Source organism: Pan paniscus, chromosome 7 (genome assembly GCF_029289425.2).
Source record: "Pan paniscus chromosome 7, NHGRI_mPanPan1-v2.0_pri, whole genome shotgun sequence".
NCBI classification, from domain to species: domain Eukaryota; kingdom Metazoa; phylum Chordata; class Mammalia; order Primates; family Hominidae; genus Pan; species Pan paniscus.
Window position 1 is genome coordinate 85,487,608 of NC_073256.2, and position 23,491 is coordinate 85,511,098.

Consider the following 23,491-nt stretch of genomic DNA (forward strand, 5'->3'; position numbering starts at 1 on the left):
TCACTTGAACTTGGGAGGCGGATGTTGCAGTGAGCAGAGATCAGGCCACTGCACTCCACACTCCAGCCTGGGTGACAGAGCAAAACTTAAAAAAAAAAAAAAGAGAATGTATTGCCTCCCACTGAGCTGGCCTTCACAATACTTCACCAAGTATGAGGGTTACCAACAAAGACATTTAAACTTAGTCCTTGCCTTCAAGAACCTACAACCTGTTCATAAGCAAGCCAAAAATATAAGAAACAACCTCTAAGAAATGCAAAATGTATATAATTAAATATTAGGTTATATGGTACAGATTATGAGTGGTACCAAAATTCAGAGAGGGGAAATTAATGTGTATCGGAAAGCTTCCTAAGAGAAGTAGAACAGGAGCTATTAGACTCAGAATTCTGTCTTGAAATTCACCTGAGATTGCCACGTTGCAGAGCACTAGGAAGCAAACACAGGGAGTAGAATGAAATTGTAGTATTAGAGCCCTGGGCTTCTTGACTGCATGATGCCCCGTGGGGCAATTTCTCAGTTCCCTTTCAACATTTCCTTAGCAATCAGAGGTCCCTGGAACTCCCTAACAGGGTAGCCACGTTCTAACTATGATTCCTCACCTCCAAACTCTGCCATTCAAGCTTCCAAGTTCATAAATGCTCAACACATTCCCATCAATTGTAACCAGAATGCAAGCAGCATCATAAGTATTAACGCTGAATTCAATCAAGTAAGACTATAGATCCATTGCAAAGTGAAAATTCATTTTTTAAAATAATGTTTCTATTAAAGTGCTGTTATCAGCTGCTAAAGGCCACAGTTGAGAGAATGATTCCTACAATTAGTCATTAATAATTTAGTGTGCTATTTTCAAAGATATTTAAAGTTACATCAAATGAAGATTTTAAGATAGTCAGTAAAGGGCTTTATTTTGAGAAGTTTGTTCGGGGCAGACTTCCAGCAATCTCAGTTATTCAGAATGTAATCACCAGCCCAGTGCCTGACACAGATTAGGTACTCAAAAAAACATGCTGAATAAATAAATTGAAAGAGACAGTTTTAATTTTAAAAATGTCAGCTGGTTACAGTGGCTCATGCCTGTAATCCCAGCACTTTGGGTGGATCACCTGAGGTGTAATCCCAGCACCGAGATGGGTGGATCACCTGAGGTCAGGAGTTTGAGACCAGCCTGCCCAACATAGTGAAACCCCATCTCAACTAAAAATACAAAGATTAGCCAGGCATGGTGGCAAGTGCCTGTAATCCCAGCTACTCGGGAAGCTGAGGCAGGAGAATGGCTTGAACCCAGGAGGCGGAGGTTGCAGTGAGCTGAGACCTTGCCACTGCACTCTAGCCTGGGCAACAAGAGTGAAACTCTGTCTCAAAAAAAATAAAAATAACTAAAAAGGTCATCTGTCTACAGAGAACATAGCTATGATAATGCCTGGCCCTCTTAGTACTTGGCTGCTTACAAGGTCCTTACCCATCAGGCACTGCTCACTTGCCTCTGGAGCCTCTCTCCACGAACTCTCCATTCCAGTCCCCTGAATCCCTGCAGCTCCCTGAGCTCTCACACTCTCTCCAGAAGACGGCAGGCAGTGTAGTATAGGGGACAACTCATGGACTGTGGCTTCAGGCAGACCTGGGTTTGTATCTTGTCTTTACCACTTGCTTACTATAGGATCCTGTGAAAATTATTTTGCTTTTCCAAATCAGCCTTCTTATCTACAAGTGGGGTATTAAGTATGTTTGGGGATCATCAAAATTAAATAAGACAGTGTTATGATGGATGTCATAAAACATCTGTCCCCAAATTAACAATCAGTTCATGATAGCTAGTTTTGTGTGTCTGGTTTGCTTTTTAATTAATTATTTATTTATTTTGATTTTTTTTCTTTAGAGACAGTGCCTCACTCTGTCACCCAGGCTGGAGTGCAGTGGCACGATCATGGCTAACTGCAGCCTTGACCTCCCGAGCTCAAGTGATCCTCCCACCTCAGCCTACCAAATAGCTGGGACTACAGGCGCAGTGGCTAATTTTTTATTGTTTTGTAGAGAAGTGGGGGGTCTCACTATGTTGCCCAGGTTGGTCTTGAACTCCTGGGCTCAAGTGATCTGCCCGCCTCAGCTTCCCAAAGTGCTGGGATTATAAGCGTGAGCCACTGCACCCGGCATGCTTTTTACATAGCATTGCACTCAACCTCCCTGCCCATCCCAGCCCTAGCCATTGACTTAAGATTATATGCAAACATTAAAAATTTACTCATAATAGCCCAAAGTGAAGGTGCATAACAGGAAGGGGAGAAATACAGCAAATAAACAAAAAAATACAAAAATAATATTAAAGTGTGGGGTCACTTCAAAGCAGAGCAAACCAACTCACATTATTCAACAGTCTCAAATAACATCGATACAACACATCATATAATAATGATGCTAAAGAGGACTCTGAGAAAAGCTGAGACAAGAAAGTGTGCAGTACCTGTTGGAAAAAGACACATCAATAACAGCTACACTTGAAAAGCCAAGCTACCTAAATCCCTTTCATGAACCATGATTCAGAGACCATTCACTAAGGGGGCCAGTTAAGAGAGTGAACTGAGAGCTGTGCTCTGGAGTCAGTTTCTTTTCCCAGCTCTCACTGACTCTGAGGCTAATGGAAAATTATTGAACTCCCTGAGCATCAATTTCCTCAGCTGCAAAATGCACATACCAGTGACTACCTATGGTTGTTCCAAGGTAGTTCCAAGGCTTAAATGAGAATGTTTGTAGAGCTTAGTGTAATGCTTGACACAAAATAAGCACCCAATACATTTTAGCATAATTCATTCCTTCCTTCCTTCTGCCTTTCAGCATGTGCCCATTGAAAACTTATCACTGCTGCTAGACATCGTATAAAATAACATTGCATCAAATAACTATGTCTTTGTTCAAGGTAGAAGTGTGTTACAAGCAGTTACTCAACAAAATTCAAATTCATGTTTAAATAGACCCTCATTATATATTTCTATATTGACAATCTTTATCATGTATAGAACTAACATTGAGCCATTAAAAATGGATAAAATTACTTGAGCACTGATTAAATTCAAAGGACTGAATAGCTAACACATACTGTACAGCAGGAACAACTTAGAGTGCTAGACATGTAAACTCATTCATTCCTCACAATGACCCTATGATAATAAGTACCATAACTACCTTCTTTTATGGATTATAAAAACTGAGGCACAGAGTAACTTCCCCAAGGTCACATAGGTATTAGGTGGCAGACTAGGGTTTAAACCCAGGGGAATATGGATTCAGGGTCTATACTCTTCATCTCTCAATTTTATTTATTTATTTATTTATTTTGAGATAGAGTCTCGCTCTGTCACTCAGGCTGGAGTGCAATGTTGCCAACTCAGCTCACTGCAACCTCCACCTCCCAGGTTCAAGTGATTCTCCTGCCTCAGCCTCTCAAGTAGGTGGGACTACAGGCATGCGCCACCACACTCGGCTAATTTTTTTGTATTTTTAGTAGAGATGGAGGCTCGCCACGTTAGCCAGGGTTATCTCGAACTCCTGACCTTCAAGTGATCCACCTGCCTCAGCCTCCCAAAGTCGGGATTACAGGCATGAGCCACCTTACCCGGCCCTCATCTCTCAATTTTGCTGCCAACTGGACTAACATCTCCTAAAAACAGTTCAAAAGATGGCATAAAGCACTGGTAAGACTAAAGCTCCTGCCTTCCCTCCTTCTCCCTACCCGAGTTGGTTCTCGCCATCTTTCCCTCCAGATGTTTCCCTGTCACTGTGCCCTCCTTAAGGACCTCTAAATAGAACACAGAACATATGCTGGATGTTCATAAATAGAGTTAATTAATCTGGTTTTCTGACAATGAAAAACATCTCTACTCTGATTAATTTCAGAACTGGAAAGAAAACAGACAAGACCAAAAATTTCACTATGAGTCAAGAACTTAAAACTCCTGTGTTATTTCCCTAATGCTGACAGGGGAACTCCTTTCTGTATGATTTAAAAATTCTACCAGACAAAGCATTTCCAGCTTCAAAGAGCATTACTTATGAAAATAGGAAGTGTGTATAACAATTAATATCTGTTAGCTGCTTTGAAAATCAATAGTGTTAAATATTATTCCTACCAACCTCGGAGTTATGATGTTATTATCATGTAATGAAACACAGAGAGAATAAAGTACTCTAAGACATTTTTTAGAAAGTAATTACTTTCTCCATGTGTGTCTATGTTCCAAAAAAAAGTGAGTGAGTAATTACTTGGCACATATCTTTTCTAATACTGAAGTATTCTCTTTACTATAAAGTGAAAATGCCTTGTCAATGTATATATATTGCTAATCCACATGAAATGAATTCAGGACACCAATATTTTCAGTTAGTGCTTGCAATTGTGAAAAATAACTTATCATGTTCAAGTTGAGGACTGCAAGAACTCAAATGCAACTCTGTTATTTGGATAAATAGCATAACATCCAAAGTTGAAGTTCTCATTCTGAGTCCAAAGCATTACTTATTTTCCAGGACAATTAAGTCCTAGCAAGCGAGAAAGCAGCTAAATCTCTAGCACACATGAGGAAACAAAATATTAGCAAGAAAAAAGGGTCACTGAGAGTGTGACAATGGAAAAGCAGGCCTGGCATTCCAGGCAGTGGGAGAGGGTTGTAAAGCAGACACACAAATACAATAAGAAAGTGAAAACAATGTATTTTTTTGAGGCACAGAAAAGATACTGAAAGGTATGATTAAAGTCAGCAGGAAAGTCCCCACGCAGCCACAGCAGTCCTTTTCCTTCACTCTGCTATAAAGGAAGCCCCCCAATCCTAAAGAATGTGGATTAAGCCAGTGTCCCCAAACCCTCTGTATAAGCTCTCTGCTAATAAGAAGTTACCACACACTTTGTGGCTTCAGGCAACACAATCTGATTCATGTCACAGTTCTGGAGGTCAGAAGTGTAAAATGGTTGAAAGGGCTGGAGGCTGGGGGAAGAACCCATTTCCTTGCTTTTCCAGCTTCTAGAGTCCACCTGCATTCTTTGCTCGCAGCCCCTTCCTCCATCTTCAAGGCACAACACTCCAACCTGTGCTTTAATCATCGAATCTCCTTCTTTGATTCTTGCCCTCCTGACTCCGTCTTTCCTTTGATTACACTGGGCCCACCCAGGTCATCTAAAATAATATCAGAGTCCTTAATCACATCTGCAAAGTCCCTCTTGCCATGTAAGATAACATATTCATAGGTTCGGGGGATTAGGACGTAGCTTTCTTTGGGATGTTATTAACCTGCCTGTCACCCCTTCCCAGGCACCTTTCAGCTATTTTTTGTCTCCCCATTGGAAAAATTTTAAATACAAGTGTACCATGACTTTAACTATTATTAGTAAGAACTGAAATTTAAAAATTAGAAAACAGAACTTACCAGTTTCCAATGAAACGAGGGTCATTCTGGTCAAGGTGAACAGGATTTCTGGGATCAACATAAAAACCAATAAGAAGTCCACCTAATAAATATCCCACTGCAGGGCCAAGTGCTCCCATGACATACATGATGGCTGAGAAGACAGAAGGGGAAATGTGAAATACAGCGACATTTTATTACATGTTAGGAGTTCTCTCATTTCACTCTCATACCACAGACATCTCACAGTTCAATCCAGTTAACTTCCAAAAACGGGGACCTTTGGAGATTTGTGTCCATGTCTACATCTTGGTTTTGAAGCTTGCCCTTTGTTAACCTATTGTCCTCTTAGAGCGTAAGAATCACTGGGAGAGCTTTTTGGTGGCTTTTGTTTTCTCTCTCTTTCTTTCTTTCTTTCTTTCTTTCTTTCTTTCTTTCTTTCTCTCTCTCTCTCTCTCTCTCTCTTTCTTTCTTTCTTTCTTTCTTTCTTTCTTTTTTGAGACAGAGTCTCGCTCTGTCACCCAGGCTGGAGTGCAGTGGCGCGATCTCAGCTCACTGCAAGCTCCACCTCCCAGGTTCATGCCATTCTCCTGCCTCAGCCTCCTGAGTAGCTGCGACTACAGGCGCCCGCCACCACGCCCGGCTAATTTTTTGTATTTTTAATAGAGATGGGGTTTCACCATGTCAGCCAGGATGGTCTCGATCTCCTGACCTCGTGATCCGCCTGCCTCGGCCTCCCAAAGTGCTGGGATTACAGGCATGAGCCACAGCACCCGGCCCTGTTTTTTAATATAAGTGTTCAGACCCCACTCCAGAACCACTAAATTCTAATTTCCAGAAATAGAGACCCAGGCTAGTTAATGAGGCAGTCACTGAATAACCAAGAGAAGATTTTTTTTTATGTCTAAGATAAGGAAAAAAAAAGGAAAAAGTAGGTTTCACTCATCATAGCTAGAAGATTCTAGCAGAATGAGGGAATTCAAGACCAGATTTTGCTATGAGGCTGGATTCAGCTGAATTGACAAAACTGCTTAAGTGTCCTCAGATTGCTAATATTTTTTCAAACCACCATGTTAGAATTAAATAAGATGTTACAATGCATTTGGTTTACTGTTAATTGAAGTATCTTACTCAAATATGAATAAATCTACCTAAATGGCATGGGTCAAAAGTTCCAAATGGAAAGCACCAACCACAGATGAACCAGAAAATAATTTTTTAAAGCACATGCCCAAAGGGGGTGGGGAGAGTATGTCTCACTGCCAGTGTATCAAAAAGGTTGTCACTGTATCCAAAAATCTTGCCATCAAAATGGGCATATAGGCCAGGCACGGTGGGTCACGCCTGTAATCCCAACACTTTGGGAGGCCAAGGCTGGTGGATCACCTGAGGTCAGGAGTTCAAGAGCAGCCTGGCCAACATGGTGAAACCTCGTCTCTACTAAAAATACAGAATTAGCTGGGTGTGGTGGCACATGCCTGTAATCCTAGCTACTTGGGAAGCTGAGGCAGGAGAATCGCTTGAACCTGGGAGATGGAGGTTGCAGAGAGCCAAGATGACGCCATCGCGCTCCAGTCTGGGCAACAAGAGCAAAAACTCCATCTCAGAAAAAAAAAAAAGAAAAACAGGCCAGGCGCAGTGGCTCATGCCTGTAATCCCAGAACTTTGGGAGGCTGAGGCAGGTGGATCACTTGAGGTCAGGAGTTCGAGACCAGCCTGGCCAACATGGTGAAACCCCATTTCTACCAAAAATACAAAAATCAGCCAGGCATGGTGATGCATACCTGTAATCCCAGCTATGCTGGGTGGGAGGCTGAGGTGGGAAAATCACTTGAACCTGGTAGGCAGAGATTGCTGTGAGGCATGATCACACCACTGCACTCCAGGCTAGGAAACAGAGCAAAACTCCAAAAAAAAAAAAGGGTGTATAGCAAACAACAACAAATTCATTAGCATTCTTTTAATTTTTTATTTTTCAATTTTCACTTTTATAATTTAAAATTATAAAATAAGTAATATTTTGTCAATTTTAAAATTTTAAGATAGGATATGGAATTCCTTGAGAATCATAGAAAAATCTAGCCACATTCCAAACCTAATTTTTTCCTATTTGAACTCAGTTATTTGGGGACAAATCAATAAACTTTTTTTTTTGAGACGGATTCTCTGTCGCCCAGGCTGGAGTACAGTGGTGTGATCTTGGCTCACTGCAACTTCTGCTGCCCCAGTTCAAGCGATTCTCTTGCCTCAGCCTCCCCAGTAGCTGGGATTACAGGCACCTGCCATCGCACCGGGCTAATTTTTGTATTTTTAGTAGAGACAGGGTTTTACCACGTTGGCCATACAGGTCGCGAACTCCTGACCTCGTGATCCACCCACTTTGGCCTCCCAAAGTGCTGAGATTACAGACGTGAGTCACCACACCCAGCCAATAAACACTTTTAAGGCACTGTTGTGTACAAGGCCTGGTAACAAACTCAGATGTTAAGAGTTCCTCATTTCCAATGTCAGCATACATTGTTAACCACTGAGTAAATAAGGAAGCCTTGCCATATCCTTTAAAGTTACCAGAAAGCAAACTGGAATAATTAGAATGGCTTCACCTTACTTTATCATTCACACCTAAATACACTTTGAATGATTTTGTACCTCCTGTTACTTTTAACCACAAACAGCAAGACAGTAATTTAACACCTGCTCTCACTTTTCACACTATTTCAAAAGAGAAAGCACAGTGTTTATTTTATAGAATCATCTGCTTGTAACAATAAGACATTAAGTTCTTTGACTCTCCATCTGTGTTTGGAAATGGAGAATGGAGGCAGAGCCACAAGTAATTCGTACTTTTTCAGAAGCATGCTTCTCATCAATAAAATTAGAATTTTGATAAAGATCTTGTTAATCTCTTTGTTTATAGTCTAGACTGTAACTCAAGAATAGAAAGTACTTTTTCTGTTATAGGTATTCCCATACGCATATGAAGACAACACTTATGTTTCCACCTCCAGACAAACCGGCATCATTAACAACTTAAAACTGTAATGAGGCCAAAATGTGACATGAATCATTCTCCCAAAATAGTTCCTCTGGCATGAAAGAAGCTATCTTACACACACACACAGGGCAAAGGGTATTTCCGCCATAGTGTTTATGCCAGGTGCACCTGACTGCTACATCTTGGAGTGGCAAGCGGGATTGTGCAGGATGTGTACAGGCCAGACACACAATATCCAGTAAGAGGAAAATTCATTAAATAGCATTCACCAATAAAACCCTTAACTACTCCCTAAAATATAGATAAAGCTTTTTAAAATTTGGAAAAGTAACCAGAAACATTTATTTCTATTATATAGCAAGCAAGTCCAGTGGAATCACTCCCATATATATCTGTGTGCCTGTGTGTATATATATGTATGTATACGTGTGCCTGTGTATGTATACGTATGTATATGTGTGCCTGTATGTATACAGATACATATATATATACACACACACACAATGGCACACATATACACACATATACAACTACATATATGTGTATATGTGTATATATTACAGTATATTGCAATTATATATGTATACATGTACATATATGACTGTATATTACAGTTATATAAGAATGTGTGTATATGTATATTACTCTGTATGAGTATTTTATATATATATATATATACACACACACACACACACAGAGGCACATATACATATATAATTCTTGACCTGGTCCCATTTAGTAAATAAGTCATTCTCTGGGAAGAAATATTTCTGGCTAGAAGAAGCCTTTCTGGCTACTGCACTAACATTAGTGGATTAACCAATGGTTCTCATTCAGAGCTTATAAGAGAAGTAAATTGTTGAAGCAAACCCGTACCACTCAACTCTTCCAGTTGAAAACTCTCAGTCCTTCCTACTGACTGAAGGTAAAGGTCTAAACTGTCCTACCTGGAGTTCAAGTGCAGGACAAACCGGCCTCCTGCTACCATTCTATCTTAAAACTGTAAGATCTAAAGCCTGTACTCCAGGCCCCATGCTCAGCACAGGCCTAGGTGGAACCAGGTCCCTTCCTTTGCTGACCTCACCATACTCTGCCTGGGCCTTTCCAACTCTCTGGATCCTACCTATTCTTCAAGGTCCAACCAAGTCCAGGCCTGACTGTCCTCCCCTAAGTGGCCTCTCTCCTCAGAATCCCTGTAGACTCTTTTTTGTCTATTCTAGCAGCCCTCACACTCCATCATGCATCTCTAGAAGTAAAAGGTTTTAAGCATTTATCCTGAATGGAAGTGTTTTCTGTGTAATGCATAGGTACTATTAGTCTCTCTCTCACAGCTGACTTCGAATGCATCAGTAAATCCTGTTGGTTCTCCCATCAAATTATATACAGCATCCAGCCCCTTCTCACCTCCATAGCTAATACTCTGGTCCAGGCTCATCTGGAAAACTGCCCTAGGCCTTCCAGCTGGTCTCCTGGCTTCTGCCCTTACTTCCCTACAGTGTATGTCAACACAGCAGCCTTAATATCCTCTAGAAACATGAGCCAGATCATGTCACTTCTTGGCTCACACCCTCCAGTGCCTTCCCATCCCACTCACAGCATGAAACCCATGTGTAGCTACAGGGACCTGCCGACACATTGGCACCCTCTCCTTTGTATCCCCACTTCATCTCTCATCACTCCCTGTTCCCTAGGCTCCAGTCATACTGGTCTCCTCGTTCTTTAACCTTCCAGGCACATCTCCACCTTAGGGTCTTACCAGTTGCTCTGTGTGCACATGTGTGTGTTTGTGTGTGTGTGTGTGTGTGTATGCATGTGTGTGTGCGTGTGTGTGTTTTGAATGCTCTTCTGCCACATGGCCACACGGTTCCTTCACTCACTCCCTCCAGTTAGTTACTCCAACAGTTCCTTCTCACTGATGCCTGACATGGCCACCTCAACTAAAAATTAAAGACTCTTTGCCCAATTCTTACCACCCCTTTTTCTGCTTTATTTTTCTCCTAGTATATATTGCCACCTAACACTACATATTTCCTTTGTCCATCTTGTTTATCATCTGTCTTCCCCAACTGGAACATAAGCTCCTCAAGAGATGCTGGTCAGTGGTGCTCACTGCTGTGTCCCCAGTGCCCCGCGCATGGAGGAGGCACACAGCCCTCTGCACTCACAAGCTCGTTACTCTCACTGCTCCCATTCAGCCAGTGAACGCTCTACTGTCATGAACAACAGTAGATGTCATGATGAAACTCTTCCTCAGTGTACACCAGCTCCTGACATCTTAGCTAATAACAGCAGATATCAACCCATATTTCATGCAGTGAACTTGATAAATTTCATGTTTTTTGACTGTGTCCCAACAGATCTGATTACACCTTCATTGGTTTTCTCTCTTGATGAAGAACTTGGAAGTTTGGGCTATTCAATGAACCAGTAATATAAACATAAATAGAAGTCCCAATCTGTCCTTCCTGCACCCCATTGGATTATCTTACAGGCAATGGAGTGCCGACTCCCCTCTGAGAGCACGCTAAATCATTCCATTCATCTGAGATTAAATGTGCCCTACTTTTTATTTCTATTTATCCTGTCAAATATTTATATCTGATCTTTTCAAGAAACTCTGCATCCTTGACAGCAGGAATCACATCCTACATAGTACTACATAGTGGATAAAGCACAGACTCCAAAATCATGTGTTCAAATCTCAGCTCCAATTCTCAACAATCTTAGGACCTTGAGCAAGTTGCTTAAGCTCTCTGAGCCCGTTTCCTCGTCTGTAAAGCTGAGATGATAGAAATATTTACTCACAGGTTATCATAGGCATGAAAGGAGTTAATACCTGTAAAGCATGTGGAATGCCTGGCACACAGGCTATATAAGAATAAGCTGTTTTAGGCCAGGCATGGTGGCTCATGCCTGTAATCCCAGCATTTTGGGAGGCCAAGGCAGGCAGATCATGAGGTCAGGAGTTCGAGACCAGCCTGACCAACATGGTGAAACCCCATCTCTACTAAAAATACAAAAATTAGGCATGGCGGCAGGCGCCTGTAGTCCCAGCTACTCAGGAGGCTGAGGCAGGAGAATCACTTGAACCCGAGAGGCAGAGGTTGCAGTGAGCCAAGATTGTGCCATTGCAGTCCAGCCTGGGTGACAGAATGAGAGTCCATCTCAAAAAAAAAAAAAAAAACAGAAAAGAAAAAGAATAAGCTGTTTTAGGCCAGTTGTGGCCTGTAATCCCCATGCCTGTAATCCCAGCACTTTGGGAGGCTGAGGCAGGCTGATTGCTTGAGCTCAGGAGCTCAAGACCAGCCTGGGCAACATGGCAAAACTGCATCTCTACCAAAAATACAAATATTAGCCAGGCATGGTGGCACGCACCTGTAGTCCCAGCTACTCGGGAGGCTGAAGTGGGAGGATCACCTGAGTTTGGGAGGTCAAGGCTGCATGAGTCATGATCATGCCACTGCACTCCAGCCTGTGCAACAGAGTAAGACCTTGCCTCTTTGTACATGGGAGGCATTCAATATGAATTTTTTATAGATTGATTACATATCATGATCAAAAGAATGACCATGACCCTTATTTCTTATCCTACGTCTCTGGTTCCTCCTTTCTCTGGGTGTACCTCCTCCCAACCTTGGCAAGATGTACAGGTTACACATCAAAGGAATGCCCATCACTTGCCCATAGTCATAGACGTAGACTTACATAGATTTAGACTGTATTGGTCATCTCAGGCTGCCATGACAAAATGCCACACGCTGGGTGGCTTAAGAAACCGACATTGATTTCCTCAGTTTAAGAGGGTGGAGTCTAAGATCAAGGTGCCATCGGCACTGGCTTCTGAGGAGGCCTCTCTTCCTGTCTTGTGGTTGGCTACCTTCTTGCTGCGTCCTCACCTGGCCTCTCTCTACATGAGCAGGAAGAGAGCGCTCTGGTGTCTCTTCCACTTCTTATAAGGACCTCATAGATTAGGGACCAGGCACATGACCTCATCTCACCTTAACAACCTCCCTAAAGGCTCCCTCTCCACATACAATCACACTGGGGGTCAAGGCTTCAACATATGAATCCTTGGGGGACACAATTCAGTCCCTAGCAGATACCAACCCAACTGAAGCCATATCATTCCTCTTTCCCTTCTCTTGCTATTACTTCACTGCTCGTCTAACATGTCTGTCCTCACCTTGACCACAGCCTGCCTCCATCAGCCTTGGACATGATTTCTCTCCTGACTGTGCTTCCACCTCGTTCACTCAGTCGGCACACTGACATCTTCTGGTACCATCCCTTCAGGCTTGACCTAGTCCCCAGAGTCTGCTGTCTATGTGCTGGTCGCATGGTCATTCTTTCTCCAGAACATCCTGTGTACACTTGACCTAGAGCTAGCTCAGTGACCCACATGGGCTACACTCCCCATCCTTGAAAGCCCACTGCTTCACTGAGGACTCGCCTGACCCACACAGGCCACAGGAATGTCTGTCCTGGGTGCTCACATCAAGTATTATCTGCACTGCCCACTTTATTATGTTGTGTATTATCACTACACACCCATTCATCACTTTTTTCCATCTTTCCAGCTAGGTTAGACAGACTTTGAGGGCAGGCAACATGAATCACACTTTTCTGAATCTGCCCCAAAACCTAAAATACTGAACTATTGACATAGGAAGCACTGAAGTGAACATCCTCAGATCAGACCCCAGCCCCCACACCTGTGCCATGTCAAAAGTCACTCTCTCTGAGCCCTAATAAGATTATGCATATAACCTGCTTAATATAATAAACATAGAAGAAATATTAAGTTGGATTTTTATGTTGAATAATTACCTATTAATTCTCTAATAACTATTATTAAATATTAATTTTGTATAGATAACATACATACATTATTTAATACATGACATACTTAACACCTTTATGTTATCTTAGTAAGTTATCTCTTCTGGATTCATTATTTTTGATCCAGGAACTGGTTTTTGTGACAGGCTGGGGAGATGGGAGTTGGGAAAGAGAACATCTGGCCTTTCTTTCCTTGCAGAAAGGCCAGTGTAGGGTATCTTTCTGGAGTTGAACACGTGTGTGTCTATGCCTGTTGCTATAATTATTTTAAATTAAACTTTAGGGTTTTTCCTAATGATTACTAAATATAAGATGGATTTATTTAGGGAGAACTCTCAAGAGCACAAAAAATAATTTTTAAAAAATCACCATAATCTCTACTACCCAAATAATACCATAGTAACAATAACAATAGTAATAAATATTTCATACTATTCATGTATTCATCTACTGTATAAACTTTTTAAATAGTTAGATTACACAGTAATTATTGTTCCATAATTATGTTTTTTCATGTAGCTATCTCCAGCTTTTTCTATGTCAATAAATATTCTTCTATAACATTTGCTACGTCTAAATGGTGTCTCATCGGGTGGTTATCTTATACTTCATAGTCAATCCCCTATGGACGCCAGCTTTATGCTGTTACAAATATCTAGCTGAGATTATTGCTCTGAAGATTGTATGACCTATTTGAAGCTTTATTATGTATATGCTGCAAAGAACCAGATCCCGGCCCGGCACGGTATCTCACACCTGTAATCCCAATACTTTGGGAAGCCGAAGTGGGACGATCACTTGAGCCCACGAGTTCAAGACTAGCCAGAGCAACATAGTGAGACCCATCTTTATTATTTTATAATTAATTAATTAGTTAATTAAAATTTTTTAATGAAGCAGACCCCAATGTAAAGATTGCGATACCCACCCACATATACACACCCCGCCCCTGCCGCAAATCCATTCCCAGCTCAGCTGTGTACTTTCGTGGAGTTAAGAAGCCACTTATGATGGAAGGGGTTTCTGATCTTTTCAGACCGTTCCAAAAAGGCCACCTTCAACAGGGGAAGCCAGCTCTCCATCTCACCCTGGCTTTGGACATCACAGCTGCCTCAGCCGAGAGGCAGCTCTCAAGAAACCTGGCCCTGCCACAGCTTCCTAGCTGACTCCTCACTGCCCCCGCCAGTGTTTCCTGCACTGATCTGCCCCAAGCTCCTGGACCTTCAGAACTTGCATTTCATTTTCTTCTTAAATTACTCTTCCCCTTATTCTATGATCACTTCTGCTTTTGACATTAAAGCACATTAACTGCTATTTTTAATCCCATTTACCATCACATTTTTAACTTTCTCCTGCAGATTTAACCTTTATTATACTCTAATCTCTCTTTCACTTTTAGCTTTTGATCTTACTTTATTTTATTTTAGATGGAGTTACACTCTTGTCACCCAGGCTGGAGTGCAGTGGTGCTACCTTGGCTCACTGCAACCTCCGCCTCCCGGGTTCAAGCGATTCTCCTGCCTCAGCCTCCTGAGTAGCTGGGATCACAGATGCCCACCACCACGCCCGGCTAATTTTGTATTTTCAGTAGAGATGGGGTTTCACCATGTTGGCCAGGCTGGTCTTGAACTTCTGACCTCAAGTGATCTGCCCACCTCACCCTCCCAAAGTCCTGGGATTACAGGTGTGAACCACCACGCCCTGCCTGATCTTACATCATTTTAAATGTATTTTATCTTTTAAAACATTTCTTGGGGTGTTATATTTTAAAAATTAACTTTCATGTTTTTCTTTTGAATGTGTTGTTACTTTCTGTCTCCTATACTTTTAAGTTTGCCTACTTTTTTAGTGCTGTTTGTATTAGGCTAAATTTATTTGTGGCAATTATCTTGATTTTAGAACTTTAAACCTTTGTTATTTTTTAGTGTTGAATGGTTTTTCTTTCCTTTTTTAGTCTTCTTACATGATCTTGTTTAACAGTGTTTATCTTACTCTTCTCTTATGTGGTGCATATTTTGTGATCAGTTTTGGTGATCGCTCATGAGAAGCTGGGCGCAGCATCACACCTCTTCTGGGCATATCTTGCCCAGAGGTCTCTGTCACTGCTGCCCCAGATGCCCCTCGGGCTCATCCAGTGGGTAAAGGATGGTAGCCTAAGAGGCTTAGAGTTAACTCTCTCCAGGACTCAAGCTCACTTGGCACATGGCATGTTTGATTAGCTGGAACCCATGCTTGCTCTCTCACATTATCCAGTAATGAGAAATGTGAGTTCTAATCCAAGTTCTCTGATGAATAACTGCTGACACTAAGACGAGCCAGAGGGCTCTTTATTCAGCTCCAGCCTGGCCCTGGGGAGGGTCCTATGGGTTGACCTTCCCAATGGCTTCTCTAGAGATGGGGAGAAATTGCACCCTGCAACATTCTCTGGGAGCTACTTCACCACTCATCAAGACTGCTGCCCTCATTCCTGGCAGAATTCAGAGATGCTCCTCCTTCTTCATCACAAAAACCCAACAGGGCTACATCAGGGATTATCTCAAACAGCGTTGTTCCATGGGATCAGTTGCAACCTCGGGGAACAACTCTCTGAACTCTACAATCTATATTGAATAATTCAACCTGCCTGGAAATCTATGCCCCTGAATCACAAGAAATAATTCTGGCATAGAATCCCAGCACTCTGGGAGGTCAAGGCAGGAGGATCATTTGAGTCCAGGAGTTCAAGACCACCCTGGGCAACATAGTGAGACTTCATCTCTACAAAAAAAATTAAAAATTAGACAGGTGTGGTGGCACATGCCTGTAGTCCCAGCTATTTGGGAGGCTGAAGTGGAAGGATCCCTCCAGCCCGTGGGGTGATGGGGGTTGAGGCTGCAGTGAGCTATAATTGCACCACTGTACTTCAGCCTGGGTGACAGAGCGAGAAAAAAGAAAAGAAAAAAAAGGAGGGAAGGAGGGAGGGAGGAGAAAGGAAAGGAAAGGAAAGGAAAGGAAAGGAAAGGAAAGGAAAGGAAAGGAAAGGAAAAGAAATGATTCTGGAGCTCCTAACCGTGGTCAGCCAGGGAGCCATGGGCCTCCCTGGATGTGGGAAACTGAGGGGCCCAATCAAAACCAGCATCATGTAGGGCTGCATAGTCACCTCCTTCCTGGCCTCATGCCCTAAAAGGTCAGAGATCACCCACTCATCCATGCACTCTGTGATGCAAGGCACTGGGACAGGGAGGGCTCACTGCAAAGGTGAATAAAACTGATGCATTTTCTTCCAGGAAAGAAAGATGTAAAACTCACCATGATCCAAGGTTCAGTGAGTAGGTGCAACAAGCACCAATAATATGCTGTGGACTGTGGGAAAGGAATGATACGTTATAATTAGTTGGGGAGGGAGGACACAGAAGGCTTCATGGATGCTAGACACTAAAGGCTGAGCAGCACACATGGGCAAAGGCACACAGATTTGAACGTGCATGGTGTATTCAGGGAATTGCAACTGGCCACACTCAGGGAGAGTCAGAGAAGAGTGACCACCATCGCCTGCACCCTAGGCCCATCCTGTGGCTTTGATGCACACACAGCTGCATGCAGTCTGCCAGTCCCTCTTCTCTGCGTGCCCTAGAGGGTGACGGCAGTACAGAACTGGCTCCCTCTACCATGCAATAGCATTTGGAAATGGTCTTCTGTTGTTTCCCAGATGGCAGTAGAAGAACAAGTCACGTCCACTGTGCTATTGAGGGCAGGCTCCAGCATCTAGAATGGGCAGTCCAGGCGCTCATCCTCGGGTCTCCTGAACACTTGTATCTTTCCTCCCACACCCTCTTCCCTCTCTGCTTTTGCACCAGTCATTGGGATTCAGTTGAGAGTCCAGAGTACCAGAGGCTGTCCAAGGCCTCTCTGTCCACCTCATTCCTGTTGTCCCCATCTCTTGGAAGTGGAAACAATTCCCCTTCTCATTCATTCTCTCTGTTTTGGGGCAGAATTCAGTGAAAGAAACACCACCCTCAACTGTGGTGGACATCTTTTCTTTCTGCTTATTGAATTTCTATAGTAAAAGCAATTCCATTTTCCTTTGGGGGTCACCCCTATTGCACACAGTCCTGATAGCCTGTCATTCATGGGGCCCCATCCTCCATGATTCATCAGTAGACAGGTGACCAACCCAGGCCACTCAGATACCCTTCTCCCTGGAAGTCTTTCTTCAGATGCCCATGGCTCACTCACTCCCTTACTTCTTCCAGATCTCTGCCCAAATATTACCCCTTACAGAAGCCACAGTGTTCCACACATCTACACATGGCACCTGCCACCTGCTTCCATTCCGCTGTCACCCACCCTGCTGCAGTTTTCATTAAGGTGCATATCACTGCACTGCATACATTTATATATTTGTTCATTATCTGCCTCTCCCACTGGAATGTCAGCTCAATGAGAACAAGGACTGTTTTTCTCACTGATGCATTATCAGTGCCTAAGCAGTGTTGACTGTAAGCACTAATAAGCCTTTATTGAATGGAGAAGGGATGAAGACATGGACTTTGAATCTTGGGTAAAATAACAGAAGCAGCTGCAGCTTCGTCCTTACATCAGAGCCTTGAAGAGTCATCCATAGGCTCCTGGTGCTAGGCCCTCAGGGCTGCCCTGTTGCAGCGAGCATCTCTACCTCCGCCAATCCCACCCCAATAGAGTCCTTGATTTACAGAGTTGGTCCCTATGGTTTACAGTCACAGATCCCTGACTCTTACCTTCTCCAGGCTCTCCACAAGCCACTACCATCCCAAGGTGGGTTTGCTGGGTCCTCAGAGCCTCCTTATAACTGACCTGGATTTACTGTTCCCTCATTTGAACTCGGTCTCTAAATTGTCACCTTCTGATTCCAAGTCACACCCCACCCCCAGCTCACTGCTTATTCCCCATGGCTCCCCCATATTCCCTCTGGTGTGTAACCCACTTTCTCAGCTGCCACACATGGCAGTGAACCCTGCTTAGAGCTGTGCCCACAGTGGTTTAAGGTTAGAAGCTTAATATAGGTCCAGTCTCAGGGTCTGGGACTGCACCCAGGGTGGTGCCACAGAAAAACATTTTATGCACATGCCTAAGTCCTCAAATGACTATTAACCCTGGTGTGGGGCATAATGATAGGAGGCCACCCTCTTGTATGTGTTTGGTGACACAGCACTGCAGATAACAAGAGGACATGAAGAACAATCCACGTCGCCACGATACCGCAACAGTGATACCAACTCTCTTTCAACTTGCATATTCCCTGAAAAATAGCCAAAGTACTTTAAAGCACCAGAGCACTGTATTTAGAGAAAAGTATTCCAACTCATTCCTTCCACGCACAAGCACAGGCAGATAAGAGGCCTTTGATCTCAGTTATTTTGAGCAGCAATTTTTTTTTCTTTTAAGTGATTCCATTATTTTGACACAGGCCTGACAGCAAAAGAACAGCTGCCACGGCAGTCAGGGAATAGTCTATCACTTTGCTGAAACATCCAGAGAGCATCTCAGGTCACAAATGAGAGGGGAAGAGGGTTTCAGTAGATGTAGAGAGCTTTCTCCTCGCTGCCATAGAGAGAAATCGTTGGTTGAAATTCACTAACTTCCTTTAGAAATATTTTCAAAGTAATTTGAAAATTACTTAGAGAATAATGTGTTCCCTAAAAAGGAACATACAAATGTATAAGAAGCAGCCAGTTATGCTTAATTAGCATCTGGGGCATGGAAGGGGAATGGGTTTAACGTGCTGTGGCTTCAAAACAACAGATTGGCACATGTATCCATATATAACAAACCTGCACATTGTGCACATGCACCCTAGAACTTAAAGTATAATAATAAAAAAAATCAGATTGCCACCTGTGAATGACCACGGTTTATACACTTCATCAGATCTTCAGGAAGGAGCACAGGGTGTTATCAGGAAGGCATGAAAAATATTAGGCCAAATTTTTTAAAGTATATTTTGGAACAAAAAATTTTTCATAAAAAGTTAAGAATGAATCCCCTTAGAACACAAACAGAAAATGGATGGGACTTATCAAAACATAAATGAACTCATGAAAAACTTTAACCTCACAAGTTATCAAAGAAATAGAAGCTGCAGCTGGACACAGTGGCTCATGCTTATAATCCTAGCTCTTTGGGAGGCCACGGCGGGAAGATCACTTGAGCTCAGGAGTTGGAGACCAAGCTGGGCAACATAGTGAGACCTAGTTCTCTACAAAATAATTAAAAATTAGCCAGGTGTGGTGGTAGATGCCTGTAGTCCCAGCTACTTGGGAGGTTGAGGCAGGAAGATGGCTTGAGCCCAGCAGACTAGGCTGCAGTTTGCCATGATTGTGCCACTGCAATCCAGCCTGGGTGACCAAGACCCTGTCTCAAAAAAAGAAAAAGAAAAAGAAAAAAAGCTGCAAACAATGAGATACAGTTCTAATTTAATAAACTCACAAAGACTGAAATAACACTCAGTGCAGAAACAAAACCAATGAGTTAGTTATTCTTGTCCAATGATGGTACAAAGTCACACGATCAAGCTTTTGGACACTAATTCCCATATATATATCATGGTAACATTTATCACTATATTATGTATATAATAGAAACAACATAAATAATAAGGTGATTGTTAACTAAATTTTGAGACACAATGTGGCTATTAATTTTAATGTTTATGAAGAATTTTTATAGCTTGAAGAAATACTTATTTTAAAATTTAAGTGAAAATGAAGGATACAAAATTCTTTTAATAATGTGGTCACGATTACATAAACCTTCAAAAAAAGATTGGGCTGGCTGCTCAGACCTGTAATCTCAGCATTTTGCAAGGCCAAGGCTGGCGGATTGCTTGAGCTCAGTTCAGGACCAGCCTGGGCAACATAGCAAGAACCCATCTCTACAAAAAATAGAAAAATTAGCTGAGCATGATGACATGCACCTGTAGTCCTGGCTACTCAAGAGGCTGAGGTGAGAGGATCACTTCAGTCCAGGAGTTTCAGGCTGCAGTGAGCCGTGATCATGCCACTGCACTCCAGCCTGGATGACAGAGTGAGACCCTGTCTCAAAAAAACAAACCAACCAAAGAAAAAAAAATATCTAGCAGGAAACAATTGTAGAAAATATTTCTGAACAGGCACTTTACCAAAAAAGATACATAAATGGCAAATAAGCACATGAAAGATATTCAGCATCATTAGTCATCAGTAAAGTGCAAATTAAAACCACAGTGAAATACCACTAAACAGCTATTTGAATGGTTAAAATTAAAAAGACAGACCATACCAAGTGTTCTTGAGGATGTGATGCAAACTAGAACTGTCATACCCTGCTAGTGGGAATGTAAAATTGGTACAACCACTTTGGAGAACATTTCGGTAGTGTCTTAAGGAGTCAAACATATACATATCACATGATTCAACCATTCCACGCCCAGGTATGATCACAAAAGAAATAAAAACATATGTCCATACAAATGTTCACAGAAGCCTTATTCGTAGTAGTGAAAAACTGGAAACATCCAAAACATCTATCTAGAGATGAAGGGATAAACAAATTATAGTATGGTCCTACAATGGAATACTACTTAGCAATATAAAGAAATGAATTATTGATACTTGCTGAAATGTGGAGAAATCTCATAATAATTATGTTGAGTGAAAGAAAGCAGACAGAAAAGAGTACACACTGGATGATTCAATTTATGAAATTCTAGAAAAAGTGAACTATCCCATAGTAATAAGAAACCAGAGCACTGTTGCCCGGGGACTGAGGAGGTCAGGCGGAAGGAGGGATTCAAAAGAGGCCCAAAACCACTCTTGGCAATGTTGGATCTGGATCTTTTTGCCATCTTGATTGTGGTGATGGCTTCACTGGGGTGTGTGGGGCCGGCGGGGGGGGGGGGTGGTAGCAGTAGTCCCCACTTATCCTTGGTTTCACTTTCCGATGTATCAATTACCCGCAGCCAATTGCAGTCCAAAAATATTAAATGGAAAATTCCAGAAATCAACAATTCTTAAGTTTTAAATTGCACGCCGTTCTGAGTAGCCTGGTGAAATTTCACATTGTTCAGCTCTGTCCCCACCGGGGATGTGAATCCTCCCTTTGTCCAGCGTCCCGACGCTGTTTACGCTACCCACGCGTTAGTCATCAACATCATCTGCTCCTGACATCCGGCCGTCGAGGTCGTCGTGACTGGATGCCAGAAGCAGACGGTCCTTCCTCTGAGTGTCGTTAGAAGGTCAACTCCACAACTGTCAACTGTGCCTACGTCATTCACCTCCCTTCATCTCATCACATAGACATTTTATAATCTCACAGCACCACAAGAAGGGTGAGCACAGTACAATAAGATATTTTGAGAGAGAGACCACATTCACATAAATTTTATCATAGTATATCATTGCAATTGTTCCATTTTATTATTGTTGTTGTTAATCTCCTACTGTGACTAATTTATAAATTAAACTTTGTTATAGGTATGTATACATAGGAAAAGGCAGTATATATAGGGTTCAGTTCTATACGAGGTTTTAGGCATGCATCAAGGGTTCGGAGGTATCCCCTGCAGACAATGGGAGACTATTGCATATTTACATATATGTATGGGGGTGTGTGTGTGTGTGTGTGTGTGTGTGTGTGTGTGTGTATGTGTTAAACCTTTTCAAATTGTATATTTAATTATGTACAGTTTATTTTATGTCAATTTTATCTCAGGAATAAAAGGAAGGACCAGAGATCTAAAAGTGGATTCTAGAAGTGGTTGCACAACTCTATACATTTACATCATTGAGTTGTATACTTAGAGTAGGTAAACATGGTATGTAAAATAGGCTTCCAAAAAGTCATTAAAAAAAAAAAATAGAATAGAAGGAAATGCATCCATGTGTTAAAAGTTGTTAGCTCAGGTTAGTGAAATTACAATGGGGGTTTTTCAGTGTTTTCCTTATAACTTTTCATATTTTCAGTTTTTTCTAATTGAATACATATTAAAATAAGCAAAAAAATTAAACATATCTTTCGGAATTAGCAGTAGCTTTATATTATTCAGCTGCTAATACTCCAGCCATCAAATGTGCTATCTTTGTATAAAGTTAGGACAAATCAGTATTTTTTAACTTGAAGAAGGCCTTTACAGGACAATGGACTTGTTTTATTTGTTCTTATGCCTATAGCATTTCTTGCAGGGGCACCTGACACATCCTGAACATCAATAATCTCTGAGGAATGTATGTACAGGACAGTATTTGTAAAGCAACCATCCCATTTTCTATAAGATTGATCTGCCTAGTACTTCAAGATGACTTCTTATAGGCCAAACTATTATAACAATTCAAGGGTTAACAAACTACCAGCAGATCTGGTAAATACAGTATTATTAGAAAACAGCTATTTGGATTCATTTATGTATTGTGTATGGCTACTTACACCAAAATGGCAGAGTTCAGCGACTGCAACAGACATGGTACAGCCCACAAAGCTTAAGATATTTACTATCTGACCCTTTATATAAAAAGTTTGCTGGCCCTTATAATAAACCGTGGCAGTCTTTTATTAAGCATTTACTGTGTTCCAGGTATCAGCAAAATGTTTGCATACATTATTTTAATTTTCACCCCTAAGGTAGTTATAATTATTTAAGCTATGACTATAAACCACAGAAGTATGGGTAAATTTTTGTTTAGATGCATATCTGAAAAAGCCATTTCTCTATAAAGTTTATAGTTTTAACATGTTAACTATGTAGAATAAAATTATGCAAGGAAATCAAAAGACTATTTGCATAAAAAGAAAATTTATTTGTAAAATCAATTTTTCCAGAGCTGGCAGTATCTCAAAGGTTCAACTTATAAAGGCATAAACCCAAAGCAGTATTTTAATTGAACCTTAATTCATGCTGAAGTAAAATAGAATCATAACTGTTATTTAATGACTACCTTTCAGAAACTACACTAGGTACTTCACATTACTTGTGCCATCAACACTAACAACCTTATGGAAAAAAGCATACTGTCATTTTCAATTTACAGATGAGAAAGCTGAGTCCCTGAGAAGTTAAGGAGATAGGCAATTAGTAAGTGGTAGAACCCAAATTAGAACTTAACTCTATCTGAACCCAAAGCCTGTCCTCTTTTCATTTAAGGGCACATTTCTCCAAAACACAAAAAGGTATCAAAATTTTAATTATAAGAAACTTAATTAAACTAAAAAGCTTCTGCACAGCAAAAGAGATAGTCAACAGAGTGAACAGTCAACCTGCAGAATAGGAGA

The 23,491-nt window shown here is 41.7% G+C and overlaps 1 protein-coding gene across 2 annotated transcripts in view; it reads right to left on the reverse strand.

Moving 5' to 3' along the window:
• SLCO5A1 (solute carrier organic anion transporter family member 5A1) overlaps nucleotides 1–23,491 on the reverse strand; it is a 160,863-nt gene that overhangs the window by 83,950 nt on the left and 53,422 nt on the right. For both annotated transcript variants that reach the window (XM_055116643.3, XM_003831340.7), the window contains exon 2: nucleotides 5,419–5,551. In XM_055116643.3, the coding sequence (XP_054972618.1) occupies nucleotides 5,419–5,551 (133 nt within the window). The remainder of the gene's footprint in view (nucleotides 1–5,418; nucleotides 5,552–23,491) is intronic.